At 37.7% G+C, this 27,499-nt stretch overlaps 1 protein-coding gene across 20 annotated transcripts in view; it reads right to left on the bottom strand.

Moving 5' to 3' along the window:
* Positions 1–201: 201 nt before the first annotated feature.
* The window catches only part of EIF4G3 (eukaryotic translation initiation factor 4 gamma 3), a 367,975-nt gene continuing 340,677 nt past the window's right edge, over positions 202–27,499 (bottom strand). For all 20 annotated transcript variants that reach the window (XM_033841819.2, XM_033841846.2, XM_073794676.1 and 17 more), the window contains 6 exons: positions 27,279–27,360; positions 25,042–25,140; positions 16,402–16,548; positions 6,045–6,126; positions 2,308–2,454; positions 202–825 (listed from right to left, as the gene is read on the bottom strand). In XM_033841819.2, the coding sequence (XP_033697710.1) occupies positions 644–825; positions 2,308–2,454; positions 6,045–6,126; positions 16,402–16,548; positions 25,042–25,140; positions 27,279–27,360 (739 nt within the window). In that variant the 3' untranslated portion in view covers positions 202–643. The remainder of the gene's footprint in view (positions 826–2,307; positions 2,455–6,044; positions 6,127–16,401; positions 16,549–25,041; positions 25,141–27,278; positions 27,361–27,499) is intronic.

Here is a 27,499-nt window from a genome sequence, read left to right as displayed (position 1 = left end):
GGTCCACAGCATTTCCTTCTGTTCCAAGGTTATGTATGTTTTGATTACTATTTTGATTTTTTTATTTTCTGAAGCAAGCTGAGAGGCAGGCAGAAAGATTTGATGCCAAAAAAAAAAAAAAAATCTTTCTTACCTTGTTCACCCCAAACCTTCTTAAATCTGGACTAAATACTATGCTTTAAAACAAACGTGAGGTGCATCTGAAGGGGAGGGAAATTTATTTCTCTGCTTTTCTATTATACAAGTTGTTTACAGAAACTGCAAATTAAAAAATTACACTGGCATTTGCAGTCCTTAAAATAAATTAAAAGTTCTCAACTTTTTTTTTTTTTTGCTAAACAGATGTTTTTTTTTTAAAGTATGAGTCCTCGTTTAAAAAGAAAAGATTAAAACAGAAAATACTTTCTATAAATAATACATGTATTTTGGTTTTAGTGCTCCCGCCCTCAGGTTTGAAGTTTACTTTTTTCCAGTACCTTTTTCCTCCATGATCACCTTTCTTTCTCTTTCCCCTCTCCCACTCGTGCACACGTGGGGGTTTCTGCGAGAATTGGCCTTGCTGCACTGTGATTGGCGAAGACGTGACACTTTTTATAAAAATACTTAAATTGTTTCTTTTGTTTCATTTTGTGTATTTGAAGTTTTAGTTATCCTCAGACTCCTCTTCTGCTTCCCGCAGCCATGTGAAGAATGCTGTGACGGATTTCAGGGCCACACCCTTCCCATTCTGCTCTGCGGGGTCCTTGCTGCTTTCCCATTTGTAGAAGGCATCCTCAGAGATCACCTCCTCGTCATACAGGCAATCAAAAAACATCCGTAGCAAATCTGCAAGGAGGTGAAAATAAACCATCAATTCTGGGGGCACTGTAGCTGCGAGAAGACCGTATTTCCAAGCAGTGTATGGGTGCACATGAACTCCCCAGGATAAGAGCATCCATGACACTTCATCACACCCCCTCTTGATAGCATAAGAGCAAAACCATTTGTCTAAAGAATGGGAAAAATTTAAGCAGTCTAAACTGTTTCCTATTCCTATTATTTTGTTCAATTTGAACTATTTTCTGATATTGCTGAGTTGTTTGATATCATGTAGTTTTCACCCTAAACACTTAAAAATTAAATACAAGAATACTTTTCTTTTTTACTTTCTTCTTTATACATTTTGTTTGAAATTTTACAATAAAAATATATTATTTTTACAAATTTTGAGAGGAAAAGGCAGAATGTACTTTCGCCCCCTCTAATGTTGTTTTCAAAATGAAAAGAGTAATAATTCATATGAAAAAAATGGGTAAAAACTATCTCATCTGGATTTTATCCAGTGAAACGATAGTTGTTGGTTATTGTTTTCAATGCCCAGATGATCTGGGCAATTTTAATCCTCTGTTTTGCTCTCACAGTGGAAACTTAGCTTATATTACTGTTCAAAAAAGAGAGATTTATAGATAGAATGTCTCTTTGGTTACACCCTGAGGATTGTTTCAGTCTTTTCCTTTATTTCCCAGAGGGATTTAACAGCACTAGCCAAGAAGGAAAACTCTGAAAAAGCTACAACCTAAGGAAATGCCCAAGAACTACTTCAGTGCTATCTCTAAAATAGCCAAGTATCTACTATCCACTTTCACAAGTTTCAACTGAATTTTCAAGATTTAATACAATTCAGTTAATTTACCAGCATCACTAAGACCCTGGTGTTCAGGTTACCTTATTTGTCTGGTTAGCCAGTATTAATCATAACTCTTAACTGAAAATTAGTCTAAACTGCCTTAATGTCTTTGTTGGGTATCTGAGGATTCTGAAGAGTATCATCCTCTTTCATTATTAAGACCTGTGTCAAACAAGGTGAAAAACTGTACTGCACATATGCTAATGCCAAGATGCCCTAGACCTGCGTTGTCCAATGGGGTAGCCACTAACCACACGTGGCTATTTACATTTAAATTAAATGAAATTTATTTCCTCAGTCACAGTAGCCACATTTAAGTGCTCAACGGACATATGTGGCTCATGGTTACCATACTGCATGACAGAGATACATTTCCATCATTGCAGAGAGTCTATTAGACAGACCTGCCCTAGAATGAGGATTAAATCTCTAATACAAACTAGTGTTCTTGTTATCATTTTCTCATAAAAGTCAAACACTTAAAAACGTTCAGGTCTATTAAAGTTATTGGTTATCTGAGTTTTTGTAATTAGTGATTCTTCTATTATCCACTGTTCAAGCCCATCCAACCATCTCTCATGTCTTGGCCTGGATAAATCTCACCCTCTGGTTGGGTTAATTGTAGCAAGAGGTAAACTTACTGGCAGGTTGATCAAGTTTTACTATTGATGCTTGTAGTGCATAAAGTGCTTGCAGTTCCTTCTCCGTATCTGAGTCTAGGTACTTGATTAAGATCGGCACTCTCTGCTTGATAACAGCAGTGTCTACTCGGAAGGTAGAACAGTCGGCTGGAGGTGATACAAGAACTGAGCATTAACACACAGAGCCATTTTCAATTTTCTGAGTTGATAAGACACACATGACTCTGCAAGGAAAGAGGAAGCAAGGGGGTCCAAGGCAAAGATTTTGAAACCCAAAATTTTCTGAAATTCTTAATGGGATATTCTCCCTGAAACAAACAAAAATATAGAGGGGGGCGCAGATATATTTAGAGTGCTGGGTTCCCTCAAGAGCAGCATACTCAGTCCTTTAACTTTAATCGTAATGAAACAGGGACAGTGGTTTCATAACATTTCAAACTACAAAAGGAATTAGAAAGGAAATTAAAGTGATAGTTCATATAAAATCTTTTCACAAGGGTAAAAGAATTAGAACCATTTTATTATTACTATCAGGATGAGGACTAACTGACAGCGGCAAACAACACATTTAATCTGAGCCTTCTGAGGGAAAGGCACAGTAAAAAAAGGGCTAAGAAGAGCATGCTCAGGGCCTAGAAGCACGAGTGGTTTTTTGTTTTTGTTTTTTAGCTTTATTGATCTTTGCTATTGTTTTCTTTGTTTCTATTTCATTTATTTCTGCTCTGATCTTTATGATTTCTTTCCTTCTACTAACTTTGGGTTTTGTTTGTTCTTCTTCCTCTCGTTCCTTTAGGTGTAAGATTAGATGGTTTATTTGAGATTTTTCTTGTTTCTTGAGGTAGGATTGTATTGCTATAAACTTCCCTCTTAAAACTGCTTTTGCTGCATCCCACAGGTTTTGGGATCGTCGTGTTTTCGTTGTCATTTGTCTCTAGGTATTTTTTGATTTCCTCTTTGATTTCTTCAATGATCTTTGGTTATTTAGTAACGTATTATTTAACCTCTATGTGTTTGTGTTTTTTATGTTTTTTTCCCTGTAACTGACTTCTAATCTCATAGCATTGTGGTCAGAAAAGTTGCTCGATATGATTTCAATTTTCTTAAATTTACCAAGGCTTGATTTGTGACCCAAGATGTGATCTATCCTGGAGAATGTACCGTGTGCACTTGAGAAGAAAGTGTAATCTGCTGTTTTCGGATGGAATCTCCTATAAATATCAATTAAATCTATCTGAGCTATTGTGTCATTTAAAGCCTGTGTTTCCTTATTAATTTTCTGTCTGGATGATCTGTCCATTGGTTTAGGTGAGGTGTTAAAGTCCCCCACTATTATTGTGTTACTGTTGATTTCCTCTTCTACAGCTGTTAGCAGTTGCCTTATGTATTGAGCCCTTGAACATTATGTGGTGTCCTTGTCTCTTGTAACATTCTTTATTTTAAAGTCTGTTTTATCTGATATGAGTATTGCTACTCCAGCTTTCTTTTGATGTCCATTTGCATGGAATATCTCTTTCCATCCCCTCACCTTCAGTCTATATGTGTCCCTAGGTCTGAAGTGGGTCTCTTGTAGACAGCATATAGATGGGTCTTGTTTTTGTATCCATTCAGCAAACCTGTGTCTTTTGGTTGGAGCATTTATTCCATTCACATTTAAGGTAATTATGGATATGTATGTTCCTATTACCATCTTCTCAATTGTTTCGGGTTTGTTTTTGTAGGTCCTTTTCTTCTCTTGTGTTTCCCACTTAGAGAAGTTCCTTTAGCATTTGTTGTAGAGCTGGTTTGGTGGTGCTGAATTCTCTTAGCTTTTGCTTGTCTGTAAAGTTTTTGATTTCTCCATCGAATCTGAATGAGATCCTTGCCGGGCAGAGTAATCTTGGTTGTAGGTTCTTCCCTTTCATCACTTTACATATGTCATGCCACTCCCTTCTGGCTTGTAGAGTTTCTGTTGAGAAATCAATTGTTAACCTTACGGGAGTTCACTTGTATGTTATCTGTCATTTTTCCCTTGTGGCTTTCAATCATTTTTGTTTGTCTTTAATTTTTGTCAATTTGATTACTATGCGTCTCGGTGTGTTTCTCCTTGGGTTTATCCTGCCTGGGACTGTCTGCGCTTCCTGGACTTGGGTGGCTATTTCCTTTCCCATGTTAGGGAAGTTTTCGACTATAACCTCTTCAAATATTTTCTCGGGTCCTTTCTCTCTTCTCCTTCTGGGACCCCTATAATGCGAATGTTGTTACATTTAATGCTATCCCAGAGATCTCTTAGGCTGTCTTCATTTCTTTTCATTCTTTTTTCTTTATTCTGTTCCGTGGCAGTGAATTCCACCATTCTGTCTTCCAGGTCTCTTATCCGTTCTTCTGTCTCAGTTACTGTGCTATTGATTCCTTCTAGTGTATTTTTCATTTCAGTTATTGTATTGTTCATCTCTGTTTGTTTGTCTTTAATTCTTCTAGGTGTTTGTTCTTTAATTCTTCTAGGTCTTTGTTAAACATTTCTTGCATCTTCTCGATCTTTGCCTCCATCCTTTTTCCGAGGTTCTGGATCATCTTCGCTATCATTATTCTGAATTCTTTTTCTGGAAGGTTGCCTATCTCCACTTCATTTAGTTGTTTTTCTGGGGTTTTATCTTGTTCTTTCATCTGGTACATAGTCCTCTGCCTTTTCATCTTGTCTATCTTTCTGTGAATGTGGTTTTCATTCCACAGGCTGCAGAACTGTAGTTCTTCTTGCTTCTGCTGTCTGCCCTCTAGTGGATGAGACTATCTAAGAGGCTTGTGCAAGCTTAAGCCTGCAGTTTTATTTCCTCTGTAAGTTAGCACCGGGACACAATCTTGTTTTTAAAAGCAGCTTCTATACTTTACAACTCTGATATTAAAACACCAAAGTCTTATGGTTCTATAGATACTGAAAATTATTTTAAAAATTTTAATGAAGACTTTCCACTTAGCTTGTTATTTTCCTTGGTAAAGAACTAACATTGAAAAAACATTCATCTGAAAAAACATTCATCTTAGAGAAAATCTTAAACTCTGAAGCTATCTCTATAATGATAAAGACAGACCTGAAATTCTGAACAACTTTTGAGCTGACAGATTTCTTTTTTTTTTCTACTTCAGTGACAGAAATGTGGATTTCTATCTGAGACTAAGTGGATGATCTCATCAAGTACTGTTAAAAACTATATGCAGCTTGGAACATTTAGGTTTTCTACCAATCTGAATCCTATCCACCTATGTCTTATCATATAAGGTCAACATAAAGCAGGAGAAATAATTGCTATTTTCTTTCCTCATATATGTATTTACATATAATGACTTTCCTGTTGAGATTAGCCCTTCATTGATATCAAATAAGAATATTCAAACTGTTCTTTAGAACTCTTCAATGCAAGACAGGAGGCTTTGAATGTTGGAGGTGAAAAGTAAAGGAAAAGTCACATGTAGCGGAGTATAAAACAACCCAAGGATCATGCACCAACTTCCTGCTGAACTGAGGAACACAAGGCATGCAGCAACTGCTCACATCTGGGCTCTCTGCAGGCAGAGCAGCTATTCATCCCCCTGCCCGAGACAGCCAGGCATTACAGACAGACATGGTATCCATTTGGCACAGAAACTGAGCTTTACAGGGCAAGTTTGGAGGGCAATATAAACTCTGACCCATATCATCTCATCAGTAGTTGACATACGGGGGATTTCAGGTGTTAAGAGCTGCCTTCAGAAATATTACTTACCTATAATAGCTGCTTTACAAACAGCTGTCATTAAAGCTCTAAGGAATGTAGGTGAACTCATCTGGCTTTCATCTAGGTTAGCCTGGAATCAAAAGTAAATAGAATAGTTAAAGGTACCCTTGCACACCAGAGAAATTATTTTCCCCTAAACCTGGCTTTGTCTGGCCCTAAGGGCAGACGGGATCATGCTCAACTTTCTTGTAAAAATTAGTCTTCTAATTCACCAGAAAATACTGGGGCTATCGCCAGTTCTGTCCGAAAATGCTCTCGGTAGCAGTATTTCATTTTCAGAGAGCTTACTATCCCCTATCCTTTGCTCATTCAGTTAAACAGTGCTGTGTACTATATACATTCAGAAACGTAACCATTTAAAAGCATTTTCCATTCTCAATAAATAAGGCATACTAAGATGATCTATCCAAATCTATAAAGTTGAAAGAACAACTACACCACAACCACGCAGTATTTTAAAGCCTACTTTGCTCAGTAGTGTGCAACTATGTCTAGATGTACTAACACTGCTTTCTCATCTTAATTTTAATGTGACTTGGAGGTTAATTTCAAGCATTACCTCAAACAAACTCTTCAGGTGGTGGTGAGAAAACTATTACTCTTTTCTAAGGATGGTAAAAAAATGTATTTAGAGATAAGGTAAATAGAGTAAATGGGCCCCCAATTTATTTTTTAGTTTCTCTTAGGATCTTATCTTTTTGCTATAAAACACTATACTAGTATGGACACCAAGGGGGGAAAGTCGGGGGGTGGAGGGGTGGGATGAATTGGGAGATTGGGATTGATATATATGCACTGATGTGTATAAAACAGATAACTAACAAGAACGTGCTGTATAAAAATAAAATAAATTAAAATTCAAAGAAAAAACCCCACTATACTAAACCAGATGACTAGCAAAAGGAAAAGACAAACAAAAGCGGCCATTTTCTAGGCAGGTATTTCAAATATTTTCCAGAGTTTATGCTCCTTATGCCTGTGAACAGAATTCATGCTTCTCTCAGCTTCTTTTAATAGCATAACATAGTATTTTCTACTGAAAGAGTCAGCCTTAAAATGACTGGCTAGGAAAGAATTAAAGATGTCATTTTAAACGTTATGTGTTAGAAAGCTAAGAATTTCAAAGATATTTAGAGATCAGTTTAACGTTTATGAATTCCAGAACTGACACAGATTAACCAGCAGGTCTCTCTTTGTTGAATACCTAACCTTGCACATCACCTGGGAGGAACTGGCGGCTTCCTGAGAGCAGAATTAAGAGTGGTTAACAAGTCAGATGGCCGGCTCTGCGGGACACTGGCAGAGCTGAACACAGAGGGCCGTGATACCTTTTGTTACCGATCTTTTCCCACAGGACAGAAACATGTGGTGGCACTGCTGACAGCTAAGGCTGAGGATAGGGTGGGGCAAGAACTATGCATAAAAGATTTCATGATGATTTATGTGTTATAGCCAGTTGCCGGTATACCTCTTTAAAAAATAAACAGGCTGAAGCCAAAGCTGGTCTAGCCCCAGAAATTACTTCTGCAAAGTCTGAACAATTATTTTTGAAGAATAAATGAGAGAATAAAAACAGACCATTACTTTTTGGCCCAACAATACTTTATAAACATGTTGTAGAGCTATTTCAACTGAATATCATTTGAAATCCCCAAGGATTAGACTTCAAGCGGAGTCTGAGAAAAATAAACAAATTAGCTAAATGTGATTAGATAATAAATAACACTTCCAAACCATCTGACTGTTTCTTCTGTTTTAAAGAAACAAATTGCATATTTCTTCTACCAAATAGCCACATACTGTAATTCTAACATTCAAGAATAGAAAAGACACGAAGAAAAGTATCAAGAAACACTAAAGATTAAGCAAAGATGTTAACAAAAATGCACAGAACAATAAGGAAGATGGGTCTGCTAATTGGAATTGATGAGCGAAATCAGATTATTATATAGTACCAGTATCACACACAGAGCAACGAACACCTTATATGTATTGTCAGCTCAGTGACCATTATGTTTTTCTCTTCTTGCTCCTTTTTTAAAAGTCACCTTTGTTAGGTATAATTTACATTCAGTAAAATTTACCCTTCATCTTCTATTTAAGGAGAATAATTGTTGGTCTGGACTAGGCAGAATAAATACTAATATTTAAAAAATGAGGCCCAACATGGATGAAGAGGTAAAAACAGCATCATTTTGCAATACATGAGAAATAGAATAAAAGACCAAACTGCTGAAATCTATGAAAAATCATGGAGAAGGAGAATGATGTTAAGTATGCAAACATTGACCTGACTTTTAAAACATAAAAGAAGGTGTCTGGGGCTTCCCTGGTGGCGCAGTGGTTGAGAGTCCGCCTGCCGATGCAGGGGACACGGGTTCATGCCCCGGTCCGGGAAGATCCCACATGCCGCGGAGTGGCTGGGCCCATGAGCCATGGCCGCTGAGCCTGCGCGCCCGGAGCCTGTGCTCCAAAATGGGAGAGGCCACGACAGTGAGAGGCCCGTGTATTGCAAAAAAAAAAAAAAGAAGGTGTCTGATGTCAACAATATACCGGAAAGCCTGATGCTGATTCTATGCTAAAATCTATAACAAACTATCATATGAATGGTTTAAAAGTCTTAGAGTGGAAAGAGATGGTTATGTTAAGAGGAATAAATACATACATGAAAAACAAGTCATGCTAAACTAAACTTCTTTCCTTTTCTGATACAATCAGTATACGGTAGCTCAGATGGATACAGCCTTCACTTTTCTAGACTTTAGCAAGGCATTTGACAAATTATCTAATAAGAGATATCCCCTTATGGACAAGACGAAAAGGTGAACTAGACATTAGAATGATGTGAAATAATAAACAAGTTAATAGCTGAAATGTCCACAGGGGTGGGGTGCGATGTGGTCCTGAAAAGTATGCTGCTTTATCCTTGGTCCTACCCCATTCACACATTTTACCCATAACTCGAATGAGGACAAAGTTGACATATTAATGAAATGCAAGGAGGATACAAAGTGAAAAAGATGGCAAGCAAAATTTATGACCAAGTCAGAATCTAAAATGTCCTGACAAGACTAAAAAAAAAACTGTCTAATTTAAGAAGATAAATGTAAACAGAATTAAATTATTAAGGGACTTCCCCGGTGGCACACTGGATAAGCCTCCACGCTCCCAATGCAGGGGGCCAGGGTTCGATCCTTGGTCAGGGAACTAGATCATACATGCATGCTGCAACTAAGAGTCTGCATGTCTGCATGCCACAACTAAGGAGCCGGTGAGCCGCAAATAAAGAGTCTGCCCACCTGCTGCAACTAAGACCCAGTGCAACCCAAATAAATAAATTAAATAAATAACTATTTAACAAAAAGAAATGAATTTTTAAAACACCATTTTGGTTCAAAACCAAATGCATAAGTTTGGGATGGGAGAGGTGACTAACCTGTAGAATATAAAAGAATGGGTACTACAAGACTGAAAGAGCAAGGAGACCTTCAAGATGGCGGAGGAGTAAGACGTGGAGATCACCTTCCTCCCCACAAATACATCAGAAATACATCTACATGTGGAACAACTCCTACAGGACACCTACTGAACGCTGGCAAAAGACCTCAGACTTCCCAAAAGGCAAGAAACTCCCCAGGTACCAGGGTAGGGCAAAAGAAAAAAGAATAAACAGAGACAAAAGAATAGGGACAGGACCTGCACCTCTAGGAGGGAGCTGTGAAGGCGGAAAAGTTTCCACGCACTAGGAAGTCCCTTCACTGGCGGAGATGGGGGGAGGGGGGTGAGGCAGGGGGGAAGCTTCGGGGCCACAGAGGAGAGTGCAGCAACAGCATTAGTCCTCTCCACCAGGAAGCCTATGCAACCCACTGAACCATCCTTAGCCACTGGGGACAGACACCAAAAACAGTGGGAACCACAAACCTGCAGCCTGCGAAAAGGAGACCCTAAACACAGTAAGTTAAGCGCAAAATGAGAAGACAGAGAAACACACAGCAGATGAAGAAGCAAGGTAAAAACCCACCAGACCAAACAAATGAAGAGGAAATAGGCAGTCTACCTGAAAAAGAATTCAGAGCAATAATAGTAAAGATGATCCAAAATCTTGGAAATAGAATGGAGAAAATATAAGAAACGTTTAACAAGGACCTAGAAGAACTAAAGAGCAAACACACAATGATGAACAACACAATAAATGAAATTTAAAATTCTCTAGAAGGAATCAATAGCAGAATAACTGAGGCAGAAGAACAGATAAGTGACCTGGAAGATAAAATAGTGGAAATAACTACCGCAGAGCACAATAAAGAAAAAAGAATGAAAAGAATTTGAGAACAGTCTCATTGACCTCTGGGACAACATTAAACGCACCAACATTTGAATTATAGGGGTCCCAGAAGAAGAGAAAAAGAAAGGGACTGAGAAAATATTTGAAGAGATTATAGTTGAAAACTTCCCTAATATGGGAAAGGAAATAGTCAATCAAGTGCAGGAAGCAGAGTCCCATACAGGATAAATCCAAGGAGAAACATGCCAAGACACACATATTAATCAAACTATCAAAAATTAAATACAAAGAAAAAATATTAAAAGCAGCAAGAGAAAAACAACAAATAACATACAAGGGAATCCCCATAAGGTTAACAGCTGATCTTTTAGCAGAAACTCAGCAAGCCAGAAGGGAGTGGCAGCACATATTTAAAGTAATGAAAGGGAAGAACATACAACCAAGATTACTCTACCCAGCAAGGATCACATTCAGACTCGATGGAGAAATTAAAACCTTCACAGACAAACAAAAGCTAAGAGAATTCAGTATCACCAAACCAGCTCTACAACAAATGCTTTAGCTAGGCAGGAAACACAAGAGAAGGAAAAGACCTACAATAACAAACCCAAAACAATTAAGAAAATGGTAATAGGAACATACATATCGATAATTACCTTAAATGTAAATGGATTAAATACTCCAACCAGAAGACATAGACTGGCTAAACAGATACAAAAACAACACCCGTATATATGCTGTGTACAAGAGACCCACTTCAGACCTAGGGACACATACAGACTGAAAGTGAGGGGATGGAAAAAGATATTCCATGCAAACAGAAATAAAAGAAAGCTGGAGAAGCAATTCTCACATCAGACAAAATAGACTTTAAAACAAAGACTATTACAAGAGACAAAGAAGGACACTAAATAGTGAACAAGGGATCAATCCAAGAAGAAGATAAAACAATTGTAAATATTTATGCACCCAACTTAGGAGCACCTCAATACATAAGGCAAATGCTAATAACCATAAAAGGGGAAATCGACAGTAACAAAATCATAGTCGGGGACTTTAACACCCCACTTTCACCAATGGACAGATCATCCAAAATGAAAATAAATAAGGAAACACAAGCTTTAAATAATACATTAAACAAGATAGACTTAATTGATATTTATAGGACATTCCACCCAAAACCAACAGAATACACTTTCTTCTCAAGTGCTCATGGAACATTCTCCAGGATAGATCATATCTTGGGTCACAAATCAAGCCTTGGTAAATTTAAGAAAACTGAAATCGTATCAAGTACCTTTTCCAGCCACAACGCTATGAGACAAGATATCAACTGCAGGAAAAAAATCTGTAAAAAAATACAAACACACGGAGGCTAAACAACACACTACTTAATAACGAAGAGATCACTGAAGAAATCAAAGAGAAAATCAAAAACTACCTAGAGACAAATGACAATGAAAACACGACGACCCCAAATCTATGGGATGCAGCAAAAGCAGTTCTAAGTGGAAAGTTTATAGCAATAAAATCCTACCTCAAGAAATATCTCAAATAAACAACCTAACCTTACACCTAAAGCAATCAGAGAAAGAAGAACAAAACCACCCCAAAGTTAGCAGAAGGAAAGAAATCATAAAGATCAAAGCAGAAATAAATGGAAAAGAAATGAAGGAAACAATAGCAAAGATCAATAAAACTAAAAGCTGGTTCTTTGAGAAGATAAACAAAATTGATAAACCATTAGCCAGACTCATCAAGAAAAAAAGGGAGAAGACTCTAATCAATACAATTAGAAATGAGAAAGGAGAAGTAACAACTGACACTACAGAAATACAAAGGATCATGAGAGATTATTACAAGCAACTATATGCCAATAAAATGGACAACCTGGAAGAAATGGACAAATTCTTAGAAAAGCACAAACTTCAGAGACTGCACCAGGAAGAAATAGAAAATATAAACAGACCAATCACAAGCACTGAAATTGAAACTGTGATTAAAAATCTTCCAACAAACAAAAGCCCAGGACCAGATGGCTTCACAGGCGAATTCTATCAAACATTTAGAGAAGAGCTAACACCTATCCTTCTCAAACCCTTCCAAAATATAGCAGAGGGAGGAACACTCCCCAACTCATTCTACGAGGCCACCATCACCCTGACACCAAAACCAGACAAAGATGTCACAAAGAAAGAAAACTACAGGCCAATATCACTGATGAACATAGATGCAAAAATCCTCAACAAAATACTAGCAAACAGAATCCAACAGCACATTAAAAGGATCATACACCATGATCAAGTGGGGTTTATCCCAGGAATGCAAGTATTCTTCAATATATGCAAATCAATCAATGTGATAAATCATATTTACAAATTGAAGGAAAAAACCATATGATCATCTCAAGAGATGCAGAAAAAGCTTTCAACAAAATTCAACACCCATTGATGATAAAAACCCTCCAGAAAGTAGGCATAGAGGGAACCTACCTCAACATAATAAAGACCACATATGACAAACCCACAGCCAACATCGTTCTCAATGGTGTAAAACTGAAACCATTTCCACTAAGATCAGGAATAAGACAAGGTTGTCCACTCTCACCACTATTAAAATTCAACATAGTTGGGCTTCCCTGGTGGCGCAGTGGTTGAGAGTCCGCCTGCCGATGCAGGCGACACAGGTTTGTGTCCCAGTCCAGGAAAATCCCACATGCCACGGAACACTGGGCCCGTGAGCCACGGCCGCTGGGCCTGCGCATCCGGAGCCTGTGCTCCGCAACGGGAGAGGCCACAACAGTGAGAAGCCTGTGTACCGCAAAAAAAAAAAAAAAAAAAATTCAACATAGTTTTGAAAGTTTTAGCCACAGCAATCAGAGAAGAAAAAGAAATGAAAGGAATCCAAACGGGAAAAGAAGTAAAGCTGTTACTGTTTGCAGATGACATGATACTATACATAGAGAATCCTAAAGATGCTCCCAGAAAACTACTAGAGCTAATCAACGAATCTCGTAAAGTAGCAGGATACAAAATTAATGCACAGAAATCTCTTGCATTCCTATACACTAATGATGAAAAATCTGAAAGAGAAATTAAGGAAACACTCCCATTTACCACTGCAACAAAAAGAATAAAATACCTAGGAATAAACCTACATAAGGAGACAAAAGACCTGTATGCAGAAAACTATAAGACACTGATGAAAGAAATTAAAGATGATACAAACAGATGCAGAGATACACCATGTTCTTGGATTGGAAGAATCAATACTGTGAAAATGACTATACTACCCAAAGCAATCTAAAGATTCAATGGAATCCCTATCAAACTACCAATGGCATTTTTCATAGAACTAGAGCAAAAAATTTTACAATTTGTATGGAAACACTAAAGACCCCCAATAGCCAAAGCAATCTTGAGAAAGAAACACAGAGCTGGAGGAATCAGGCTCCCTGACTTCAGACTATACTACAAAGCTACAGTAATCAAGACAGTATGGTACTGGCACAAAAACAGAAAGATAGATCAATGGAACAGGATAGAAAGCCCAGAGATAAACCCACACACATATGGTCACCTTATCTTTGATAAAGGAGGCAAGAATATAGAATGGAGAAAAGACAGCCTCTTCAATAAGTGGTGCTGGGAACACTGGACAGCTACATGTAAAACAATGAAATTAGAACACTCCCTAACACCATACACAAAAATAAACTCAAAATGGATTAAAGACCTAAATGTAAGGCCAGACACTATCAAACTCTTAGAGGAAAGCACAGGCAGAACTCTCTATGACATAAATCTCAGCAAGATCCTTTCTGACCCACCTCCTAGAGAAATGGAAATAAAAACAAAAATAAACAAATGGGACGTAATGAGACTTAAATCTTTTGCACAGCAAAGGAAACCTTAAACAAGACAAAAAGACAACCTTCAGAATAGAAGAAAATATTTGCAAATGAAGCAACTGACAAAAGATTAACCTCCAAAATTTACAAGCAGCTCATGCAACTCAATATCAAAAGTACAAACAACCCAATCCAAAAATGGGCAGACCTAAATACACATTTCTCCAAAGAAGATATACAGCTCGCCAACAAACACATGAAAGAATGCTCAACATCACTAATCATTAGAGAAATGCAAATCAATACTACAATGAGGTATCACCTCACACCAGTCAGAATGGCCATCATCAAAAAATCTACAGACAACAAATGCTAGAGAGGGTGTGGAGAAAAGGGAACCCTCTTACACTGTTGGTGGGAATGTAAATTGATACAGCCACTATGGAGAACAGTATGGAGGTTCCTTAAAAAACTAAAAATAGAACTACCATACGACCGAGGAATCCCACTACTGGGCATATACCCTGAGAAAACCATAATTCAAAAAGAGTCATGTACCACAATGTTCATTGCAGCTCTATTTACAATAGCCAGGACATGGAAGCAACCTAAGTGTCCATCGACAGATGAATGGATAAAGAAGATGTGGCACATATATACAATGGAATATTACTCAGCCATAAAAAGAAACAAAATTGAGTTATTTATAGTGAGGTGGATGGACCTAGAGTCTGTCGTACAGAGTGAAGTAAGACAGAAAGAGAAAAACAAATACCGTATGCTAACACATATATATGGAATCTTAAAAAAAAAAAAAAGTTATGAAGAACCGAGGGGTAGGACTGGAATAAAGACGCAGATGTAGAAAATGGACTTGAGGACACGGGGAGGGGGAAGGGGAAGCTGGGATGAAGTGAGAGAGTGGCATGGACATATACAGACTCCCAAATGTAAACATCTAGCTAGTGGGAAGCAGCCGCATAGCACAGGGAGATCAGCTTGGTGCTTTGTGACCACTTAGAGGGGTGGGATAGGGAGGGTGGGAGGGAGATGCAAGAGGGCGGAGATATGGGGATATATGTATACGTACAGATGATTCACTTTGTGATACAGCAGAAACTAACACACCATTGTAAAGCAATTATACTCCAATAAAAGTGTTAAAAAAAAAAAGACTGAAAGAGCAGTTTGAGCTCAGTGTAGTGAGCCTGCCAGAAGCACAGAGTTTAAAAAAAAAAAAAAAAAGCAAAAAGCACCACCTAACTGTGTACTGTTGGACCACACCCGGTGATCATGCTCAGTTTGCACATGTCACTTTGAGAGGAATGTTCAAAATCCAGGTTATGTTTGTATGAGAATAAGCAGACTAGGGTCTGGATATCTAGATTTCAGGAAGGAATGAAAGAACCTAGAGGGGGAGATAGGGATATATCTTACTGACTAGTATAAATTACTTTAAAAAGATTCTGAATTAGGTGAGATGATAGATTATCGTATAGACAGCAGGGAAAATAGGTAAAAAAATCAATTTATCAGAAGCTTCATTATTTCTCAGTGCCTAGAAATGAGTTGTTAAGAAAACAACAGCCCATTACAAGGACTACAAAACAAGATTTATGCAAGAGGGAGAGAACTAGATTAGCCTTCAATGGCTTTCTTTCAACTTGGATTAGTATACGATCCCATGGAAATGTGCACAAATAAGACACACGTACATCAACAGAAGTTACTATGTAAAGGAATACAGTAACAAATTAAAATCGGACATGATCAACAGACTCCACAACACAAGATAAGTAAGATATGAAGTTTCCAGAAGGGAGCGTTGTTATGAAAACGTCAGTCAACACATTTAATAATAATTATATATTGCTTATTAATTTTATCCAGATTAGTATTTAAAACATGACAACATTCAGAAAGAAGTGCAAATTTTTGAATGGTAAAATGCAGGGTGTATCCAAAACTAATGAGAGATCCAGAAAAATGGCTTATGTTCTGAATATTTTTACCTGACTTTATAAAAGACGATGAATCTTATAAAAATAGAAAAAGAGCATTAGTTTCAAATACATAAACATGTAAGAATAAAAACTAACTTCATTAAAGTTAAAAACTCCCGTTAAGTGACAGGGTAAATATGTGAATGAAGGGATCCCACAAGAATCTTTCTTGCAGAGATATCAGGGAAGGTGACATAGTCTTTATACCTCTACCCAGTCAAAGATCTGTTCATCATTTGCTTTGTCCTCAATAATGAGTTTCTCGAGTCGCTTATACAGCTCTTCGGCAGAGAGTTCTTTCTTTGAAAGTGCTTCAGAGGAACAGGAACCATCAGACTCTATAAAGTCCAACTTCTGTAACATACAGTGTTAAACATATTAACATAATTCAATATTATTATCACCCTGAGAGGAAAACAAAGTCATGGGCTATCTCTTCTATTGCACATGGAATCAAAATGATCAGCAGAAGCCATTCTATATTTATTGTTCTAAAAGATTCTCACTCCATTATCCTTCTGAATATTTCCCCATTTTTTAATACTGCATAGCTCTGCTTCTTCTTAAAAACAAAAGCTTACTTCTCCAAATCATTCTGAGTTTCAGTCTTTTTAAAAAATTTAAGTACATCTGACATATAATATTATATTAGTTTCATGTGTACAACATAGTGATTTGCCATTTGTATGCACTGTGAAATGGTCACCACAATAAGTCTAGTCATTATCTGTCACCGTACAAAGTCAATACAATACTATTGACTGTGTTCTCCATGCTATACATTACATCCTCATAACTTATTTATTTTATAACTGGAAGTTTGTACCTCTTGACCCCCCCCCTTCACCTATTTCACCCCTGCCAACCCCTTCCCCTCTGGCAACCAACTACCTATTCGCTGTATCTATGGGTTTTGATTTGTTTTGTAGAATCCACATATAAGTGAAATCATGCAGTATTTGTCTTTCTCTTGACTTATTTCATTTAACATAATACCCCTGGGTGCTTCAGTCTGGCTTTTAGCTGTGACATAGCTCTAAGGCAGGGCAGGAGTACTGGCAAGGGTACAATTTAACTCGCTTTCTGCAGCCTATGATTTAGTATCACTATTGCCACTGAGCAGCTGTCAAAAACTCTATACTTTTAGTTTTATCAAGTCCTTCAAACACCTCTTGACCATTCTGAATCCGAGTGTGAGAAACGATGCCATAATTGTTTAACTCTTAGATGGGTAGTCAAAAAAATCAATAATCAAAATGATTTTTCATTTTCAAGGGTATAAGGAAATGAGGTATATAAGTATATTTTGCCTTATGAAGTTTCTCTATGCAAAAACCATGAAGATTAAAATATTAAAGATTATTAACATATTTTCCTCTAATACCTTAGAAGACTCTGATATATTCCTATACCCTCCTTTGATCCACAAAGAAAAAATTACCTTTAATTCTGTGAAAAAAAATTTCATTCTATCGTTTTAATTGTCTTTACCACTTATGCCCATTTTAAAATATATTCCTATAGAGTTTAGAAACGTGATTCAGTATTACAATTTTTCTGATTCAATGTTGATGAATATCTCAACCACCACATTTCAATATACATACAAAATCACAAGAAGATGGCCATAAGTTCTTTTAAGAACAGGCAATTTTTCACAGCCTTGAAACATTCTCCAAATTTGTTCTAACACTCTTAGGTGTTAGAACACCTACACAGAATACCTCTTTAACCTACCCTATATCTACATAGATGATTGAAGGTCTGAGAGTGATTAACAACAACAGCAAAGTCAAACATGAATTACATTGCTCATTAATATAATACGACATAAAAATGTGAAAGTGAACGTCTTTACCATGGCCAAACAGAGTCAGTGGTGAGCTGTAAAGTTTACCTTGGTCATTGGAGAGAAACATTTATTTCTCAGAATCCCTGTGTTTCTGTATACGTTATTGAATCCTCCTAGAACCTAGAAGGCTGGGCTTCAAATTTATGGATCAGCTCATCACTACCTCTTGCAGAATGTACGCGGGTTCCCGGAAAAAGGGCATTAAACCAGCCATTTTAATTTTTATTTATGTTGGCTGCGCTGGGTCTTCATTGTGGCTCATGGGCTCTCTAGTTGTGGCGCACAGGCTTCTCTAGTTGCGACACGCCGGCTCAATAGTTGCGGCACAAAGACTTAGTACCCTGACCAGGGATCGAACCCAGGCTCCCCCACTGCATTGGGAGTGTGGAGTCTTAACCACTGGACCACCAGGGGAGTCCCTAAACCAGCCATTTTAGAAGAAAGCCAGTATTCAGGATACAGAAGGCCAAGTTTTCTGGAACCTCATTTTTTTGTCTTTTAAACATTTTTTGTTTGTTTGTTTGTTTTGTGGTATGTGGGCCTCTCACTGTTGTGGCCTCTCCCATTGTGGAGCACAGGCTCCGACACGCAGGCTCAGTGGCCATGGCTCACGGGCCCAGCCGCTCCATGGCATGTGGGATCTTCCCGGACCGGGGCATGAACCTGTGTCCCCTGCATCGGCAGGCGGACTCTCAACCACTGCGCCACCAGGGAAGCCCTGAACATTTTTATTAATAACAACATCATCCGTAACTGACTGAGTTCCTCTCTATGCTCAGTGCTTCTTAAACATTATCTCATTTAATCCCCATAAAAATTCTACCAGATAGTTCTTATAAGCATTTCATAGGTGAGGAATATGAGGCTTAGAGAAATCAAGTAATTTTGCTTAAAGTCTTAAGTGGTAGAAAACTGGAACCTGAATCCAGGTTTATTTGACTTCAAATCAGGGTGCCATATGATTTCATTTCTCTTGGATATACACCTAGAAGTACAACTGTTGGGTCTCATGGGAATTCTGTGAGAAACCATCCTTGGGTAGTTATTTTCATAAATTACATCTTTATACAATGTATGCCCATTAACACATATTTATAGTTATTTTCTTATGGATTTGCCTTTTAAATCATATAGCAAAGAAAATGAGGAGCTACAAACCAAAAACATAATAATACTTGCTTTTATATTTACCTGTGTGGTTACTTTTACCAGTTATCTATGTTTCTTTGTATGGTTTCAAGTTACACTCTTGTGTTCTTTTGCTTCAGCCTGAAAGACTCAGTTTTGCAGGGAAGGTCTACTAACTCACTTAGTTTTTATCTGGGAATGTCTTAATTTCTTCTTCATTTTTATAGGAAATATTGCCAGATATAAACAGTCTTTAAATTTTAGTACTTTAGTTATCCTTTTTTTTTTTGGCTGCATTGGGTCTTTGTTGCTGCGCGCGGGGCTTTCTCTAGTTGAGGCGAGCAGGGGCTGCTCTTCATTGTGGTTCACAGACTTCTCACTGCGGTGGCTTCTCTTGTTGCGGAGCTCGGGCTCTAGGTGTGTGGGCTTCAGTAGTTGTGGCACACGTGCTCAAGAGCTCAGGCTCAGAAGTTGTGGCGCACGGGCTTAGTTGCTCCGCGGCATGTGGGATCTTCTCGGACCAGGGCTCGAACCTGTGTCCCCTGCATTGGCAGGCGGATTCTTAACCACTGCACCACTAGGGAAGCCCAGTACTTTAAATATATCATTCCAGTGTCTTTTGACAGCCATAGTTTCTGATGATAAACTGGCTGTTAATCTTATTGAGGCTTCTTTGTATGTGACGAGTCTCTTCTCTCTTGATGTTTTCAAGATTTCTTCTTTGTTTTTGTCTTTCAACAGTTTCATTACATCTTGATGTGAAACTGACTTTATCCTGCCTGGAGTTCGCTGAAATTCCTAGATGTGTAGATTCATATCTTTGAATAAATTTGGGAAGTTTTTGACCATTATTTCTTCAAATACTTAAATACTTTCTTCTGCTCTTTTCTCCCTTCTCTGGGACTACATTATGTACATACTGATGTGTTTGATAGTGTCCCCTAGGTCCTTAGACTCTGTTAATTTTTCTTGATTCTCTTTTCTTTGCTCCTCAAACTGAGCAATTTCCTTTTTCAAAGCCTCTTTATATGTTAAATGGATTATTTTTTCAATATGTATTATTACAATTTAAAGTTTTCTTTAAAAAATAAACTATAGGGACTTTAAAAAAATTCAATGATATTCAGTTCCATATAACAATGCCAGAAATTTCATTAGCAAAACAATTAGTAAAAGAGTGTATCTGTTGTGAATACTGAAGATGGATTTTCATCGTAGTAAATTAGTGATGAATCAGTGATTCCTGACTGACTGAGCAATTTCAATTGCCCTGTTTCCAAGTTCGCTGACTGATTCTTCTGCCTGCTCAAACCTGCTGTTGAAAGAGTCTAATTTTTCATTTCAGCTATTACCACTTTTCAGTTTCTACTTGGCTCCTTTTTATAATTTCTACCTCTTTACCAGTATTCTCAACTTGTTCAATTCATCATTCTGATTTCCTTTATTTCTTCATCCATGGTTTTCTTCAGCAAATTGAGCATATTTAAGTCAGTTAAAGTCCTTGTCTAGTATTCCCAATGTTTGGGCTTCCTCAGGGATGCTTTCTGTCATTTTCTTATTTTCCCCTGTGAATAAGCTGTATTTTCCTGTTTCTTTGAATACTTCATAATTTTTTTGTTGAAAACTAGACAGTGTAATGCAGTAAGTCTGGACATCAGATTCTCTCCCTCACCCTGTATGATGTTGCAGTCATCTGTTTAGTGACTTTTAGACAAGGACTATATTCCTTCTCGTATATGGTTACTGAAGTCTCTGATCCATTATCTCTGCAGTCAGCCAGTGACCTTTCAGAGACTTCAGTGAATGCCTGGATCCAATAAGAAAAAGAAAGGGGCGTGGGGGCGTGGGGAAGACATAAATGTGTTCTGTTTAAGTTCTTTGACAGACCCCATCCAAGAAGTTCCTTCAGGGTGAGGAGCTGAAATGACATCAAGGTCCTGCACAGGATACTCGGTGAACTGCTACGCAGATTAAAGGACACAACACCAATCTTTAGAGGGCAAGGTCTTTAGTGCTCAACCTGGCGCCAGAAAGAAGGTGCTACTGTCTCCTCAGCTGTCTGTCACAGAGCTGGGGGGTGATAGCTTTCTATGCAAAACACCAAAATCATTGGAATTTACCAGACTCTTTTTTTCATCAAGCATCCTCCTGGTGTTGGTAGTGCACGTGTTCCACTCCACAATTCCAAAATAGCTGATTCTAACAGACCTTCCCAGCTCAATAGTTGTTTCAGTGGAGGGACTAATTCTGGACCTTCTTACTATATCATCTTCCCTCCATCCATATACTGATTTTTAAATTTTAAATTAACCTTACATTCCTGTGATAAAACCTACCTGGTTATGATGTATTATCCTTTTTATATATAGTTGCATTTGATTTGTGAAAATTTTGTTGACAAGATTTTCTCTGTGTTAATTAGGAATACTGGTCTATAGTTCTCTTTTCTTGAAATGCCCTTGATTTTGTTATCAGTTTAATGCTGGTCTCACAGAATGAGTTGGAAAATAAGTCTCTCCTGTTCAATGTTTTGGAAGAATTGGTGTAGAATTCTTTGCAGAATTGGCATTATTTCTCCCTTAAATGTTTCGTAGAATTCATCAGTGAACTCACTGGTGCCTGGAGTTTTCTTTGTGAGACGTTAACTACTTCAATTTCTTTCATAGATATTCAGGTTATCTATTCTTCTTCTTGAGTCAGCTCTAGTAGTTTGTGTCAAGAAATTTACTCATTTCAACTAAGTTGGTGTATTTATTGGCATAAAGATTATTTGCAAAATTCTCCTACCTGTTGTTATGTGTAGAATCTATACAATGTCATCTCTCTCATTCTTTTTATTAGAAATCTGTGCCTTCTCTTTTTTATTTTTCCTGATTAGTCTGGCGAGGGGTTTATCAATTTTATCTTTTCAAAGAACCAGCTTTTGACTTCAGTGACTTTTCTCTACTGTTCTTCTGTTTCATTGACTTCTGCTCTGATTCTTGTTATTTCCGTTTTTTAAAATTTATTTATTTATTTTTGGCTGTGTTGGGTCTTCGTTTCTGTGCGAGGGCTTTCTCTAGTTGCAGCAAGCAGAGGCCACTTCATCGCGGCGTGCGGACCTCTCACTTTCGCAGCCTTCTCTTGTTGCGCAGCACAGGCTCCAGACGCGCAGGCTCAGTAGTTGTGGCTCGTGGGCCTAGTTGCTCCGCGGCATGTGGGATCTTCCCAGACCAGGGCTTGAACCCGTGTCCCCCACATTGGCAGGCATATTCTCAACCACTGCGCCACCAGGGAAGCCCCTTCTTTTTTCTATTTACTTTGAGTTTTATTTGCTCTTCCATTTTCTAATTTTGTAAGGTTGAAGCTGAAGTTACTGATTTGTGACCTTACTTGTTTCCTACACACAGGTGTTCAGTGCTAAAAATTTCACTCTAAGTATGGCTTTAGTTGCATCCCACAAATTCTGATGTGTTTTGTTTTCATTTTCATTCAGTATAAAATATTTAAAAAATCTTTTATGATTTCTCATTGACTCACGGGTTATTCAGAAGTGTGTTATTAAGTTTCTAAATATATGTTGCCCTTATCCTTAAAGGTTAGTTTATTTGGAAGTCAACTCTAGATTAACTGATATTTTCTCAGCACTTTAAGATTATTCTGGGACTTCCCTGGTGGTCCAGTGGTAAAGAATCTGCCTTACAATGCAGGGGACACGGGTTCAAGCCCTGGCCAGGGAACTAAGGTCCCACATGTCATGGGGCAACTAAGCCCATGCGCCACAACTACTGAGCTCCTGTGCCTCAACTACAGAGCCTGCGTGCTGCAGACTACAGAGCCCACATGTTCTGGAACCTACATGCCACAACTACAGAGCCCAAACACCCTGGAGCCTGTGCGCCACAACTAGAGGGAGGCCTGCGCTCCGCAACGAAGAGCCCGCGCGCTTCAATGAAAGATCCCACGTACCGCAACTAAGACCCGATGCAGCCCCCGCCCCCCCGCAAAAAAGAAAAAGATTACGCCACCATCTTTCATTGTTATCTATGTATACTTTGATAACAATTGGCTTTCATTGTTGCTATTGCAAAGTCTGCTTTTCCTTTGTAGGTAATGTGCTGCTTCTTTCTAGCTACTTTAAAATCGTTTTCTGCTTGCTTTGATATTATGCAGTTTCACTAAAATGTAACTATTCTATGTGGTATACATGTGCTTTCTATATAGATTCATATATTTTTCAGTTCTGGAAAAGTCAGCCACAGTCTCTTCAAATATTGCCTCTTTTCCATTCACCCTATTTTCCCTTCTAGGACTCTAATTAGACACGTTAGACTTTCTCATTCTATCCTCTAAATTTCATAACAGCTCTTAGAATTCTGTCTAGTTTCTTCTCCTTCTCTTTTTATATCTGCCCAGTCATTTTGACTACTCTCTTCATGTTTGCTCATTTTTGTCTCTCTTTTAAAAATAATGTTATTTTATATGCTGAGTGATGATTCCATTATCTCAAGTCTTTGGAGTCTAAATCTTGCACTTACTGTCTGTTTACTGTCACTCATGGTTACCTGTTTCGTTATACGTTAAATGAACTCTAAGTATTAACTCATATACTTAGATAATGTTAATTTGTAGAAAGTAAGAGCTAAGTTGAGTATAGTTTTCTCCAAAAAGCATTTTGGTTTGCTGCTTCTTGGAGCCAGGGTAATATCGAACTGGGACCACTTCAACATCTTCAAGATCTCTGGCAGCGCTTATAATGGTATTAGGCAACACACCCTTTACATGTGCTTACTGCTCAGAGTCGATTTCATCTTTGGCTTTTTTCCCCCTTATTCGTTTTGTTACTTGGGAATTTCTTCCACTTTTTATGAGCCCAGCTATGCAAGATAAATTATGCCTTATGTAGGTTCTTATTATCATGGCAGGAGTGCTCCTCAGTGTATCTAGACTACAACCAAAAGGAAGCTAAAGTCCACAGTTAACCTAATGTCTTTATCCAGCTTAAAATATACTTAAAGCCATTTTCAGATTGCTTTATTATTTTCTTTTTACCTAAGAGTGATTTTCTTCTTCTTATTGCCGATTTTGTTGGCTGTCTTAGGACTTATTTTCCTCAGATGTTTTAGGGTTCTGACTTGCAGGACCATTCTGAGAGGAAGGTTTTTGTTTTGTCACTCTTCTTTTTATGGTTGCCTCTATTTGGTCCCCCACAATTCTTTACTTAGGACCAGATCATATTGACTATGTAGGCTTCTGCCTTGTTGTGGATTTCTGAATCCAGTTAGCAAGTCAGTAGGTAGCTTAGCTAAGGTTCTGCCTATAAGACTATATCTACTTCCTCGTATTTATCGAGTTTCCACTTAGTGACATGCAGTAAGCCTGTCTCCAATCTTCTACCCTGAAAGGGGCATCTAGACCCTATTACCCCACAGAAATAACTTCTCCTGTCTCTATTTGCTTTCAGACCCAGAGCTCAGAAGACTTGCAGCTTTAGCCCTATTAACCCTGCTTTATTCATCAATTTCATTTCTGGTTCATGGAGACGTGTAGCTTGTTTTCTAAGTGTGGCTAAGTCCTTAAATTTTTCTTTTCTTTTTTATCTATCATCTAATTAACGCAGAGACAAAAAGCTACGATGTTGTTAAAAGTTGCCTAGTGAGAATCGTGATTGATTCTGACGAGAGATCAGGAAATATCTGTCCTTAGGAATCACGAGGTTTTCTTGGGTAAAGTGGCTTTAAAGCATGGACTTACAATGACATCTTGACCATGATTCCTATTTTGGTCTAATTTTAATAACTGGAATACTAGTACAAATACCTTTATCTCCTCTAAGAAACAGACCAACTACGATCAAACAGGAAGGCACAAGCCTTGCTCTTACTCACCTGCTCCAAGAGAAAATTATGTACATCTTCCCCTTCTGGTAAAAAATCCTTCCAGCTGAGGTCAGCCTCCCTCCACAAGGCTCCCACTTTCTTATGGCTCTAAAACAGACATTAAGTCCAATCCATTTAGTTTTACATTGGAAGGAGAAAAAGAAGTCAAGAGTACAGAAGTTTGAAGGAAGACTAAAAAACTGAAACTTTTCCTTGCTGATATGAAGTTAATTTCTTAGGACACTTAGCTTTCAAACTGAGATGTCTGAATGTTCATAAATGTAATGGTAAATGAAGTACAGTTGCTTAACGTTCAAGAATTTCTTCTACCAGATGACTAATCTGGGGATCTGCAAGCTGGTGTTTGGGATTTATGAATATAATCACCTAAAAAGAGTCCAATTCACAGAGCTTATAAATTCAAAACTGTCTCTTTTCCTGGATAGTGCTATATGCATCCGCTATTAAAGCCATTCAACAAGCCTCCCTGGAGTCCCTCTTCATAGTAGGTTACGATTATGCGACCTAACATGAGAATGACTAAGGAAGTCATTGCTCCTGATCAAGGAATGAGAATTATTTCAAGGGCAAGAAGAAGTGCAAGGTTGAGCCCAGGAAACAACAGAGAAGAGCTGCTGTCAGGTGGAAAACTGATGAGGAGGTACAACAAGTCCACTGCCTGAACAAAGTCACAGTGATAAAGGAAAATGTCAGGCTTTGAGGCTGCAACTGTCATCTAAGAAACATGTACTAGTTATTTCACAGACTAACTTGCCCAAGGTATAGCTGATAACCTGGCAGAGTCAGGATTTAAACTCAGGCTAATTCCAGAGCTTATATTCTATGAGAATTTTGTTTTAGTTAGGAGAAGTGAGAATTTGCTTTCTGTTTCTACAAGCAAAAGTTAACAAGAATTTGAATTTTAGGGACTAAAGTCAAGTAGGTAGAAGAGCAGGAGAAAATTCTGGATCTACAAATTAGGGTTCAATAAAAACTTTAGTGCCATCAAGCAAAGAATATTAAGAACAAACAGATAATCAACTAGAATTAGAGACGAGACTGTTTAGTATACCTATCTATGAATAACTATTACACAAATAATTATCATAGTTTAAGTCAGAAATCACTCTAAAATTTTCATACGTGAGTTGTTTTGTTTTGACGTTTCTCCACCTTTGTGAAGCTATACCACTTTCCCAAACGTCTTAGACCTCTAATATAGCACTGACACTCTCTTTTGAAACTATTGGTTTAGATTTGTTTGTCTCCCTCTCCAGTCTATGAATTCTTTGAAGGTTTAGCTATCTTTGCAGACTAAAATCCCAGCATAGAGCTTTGCAAAGAATTATGCAGTAGTTATTAAACTAAAATAAATGCAACTTTAAGATAGAAATTCACAATCCTGCAGAATCACTTTTACCACCTATTTCTTTTTTTGCCATTAAAAATTTTATTTTATCGAAATATAGTTGATTTATCATGTTGTGTTAATTTCTGCTGCACAGCAAAGTGATTCAGTTACACATATATATACATTATTTTTCACATTCTCTTCCATTATGGTTTATCACAAAATACTGAATATAGTTCTCTGTGCTATACAGTAGGTCCTTATTGTTTACCCATTCTACATATAATAGTTTGCATCTGCTAATCCCAAACTCCCAGTCCATCCCTCCCCTACCTCCCCTACCCCAACCCCACCCCGGGAACCAAAAGTCTGTTCTCTATGTCTGTTTCTGTTTCGTAGGTAAGTTCATTTGTGTTGTATTCTAGATTCCACATGTAAGTGATATCAATATGATTTTTTTTACCACCTATTTCTAATCAGATTACCTAGCCTGTGATCCAAAAATATTGTAAAATTAATCATTTTATGGATCTTATCTTTCTCTGAAAGCAGAGGAGTTTTAATTGAAATCTATTAAAAAGTATAAATAATATAGCCATTTTGTTTCAAGAGAAGATAAAATCATTAGCCACAAATAAAATACATCTTGAGATTCTTTAGAATTCTACCAAATCTGGCTGAGATTAGATAATTCTTTCCCAAATTACAAGAAAACAGAAGGACAAATATACCTTTGGAAGAAACTAGACTGAACCAGAAACCTCGCTTTTCTTTTTTTTTCTTCAAATAATAGACGTTAAGAGAGTTACCTGCACAGTGATACCTACGCTTTTCACGGATAACCCAAGATCAAAATCACTACACTTCCCAATAGGCTGCTAAATCCAACACTCACCATTTGTTTGCATAGAAGGTGCAATATTTCAGAAAGCAAGACTCCAGCTCTTCCAACAGGAAGTAAAGGTTTGCTAAATTCTCTGTAAAAGATAAGAGTAGTGATTAAGTACCTCTGAACAAACTCTCTGTTCTAGAACAGTATGCAAACAATGTGTGCCAAAAGAACAGATACTGTGCAACCTAAATAATACCGGGCAAGCAAAATTCCAGAACATCTCT

The sequence above is a fragment of the Tursiops truncatus genome, chromosome 1 (genome assembly GCF_011762595.2).
Source record: "Tursiops truncatus isolate mTurTru1 chromosome 1, mTurTru1.mat.Y, whole genome shotgun sequence".
Classification (NCBI taxonomy): Eukaryota; Metazoa; Chordata; class Mammalia; order Artiodactyla; family Delphinidae; genus Tursiops; species Tursiops truncatus.
This window is presented reverse-complemented; position numbering and strand designations above follow the sequence as displayed.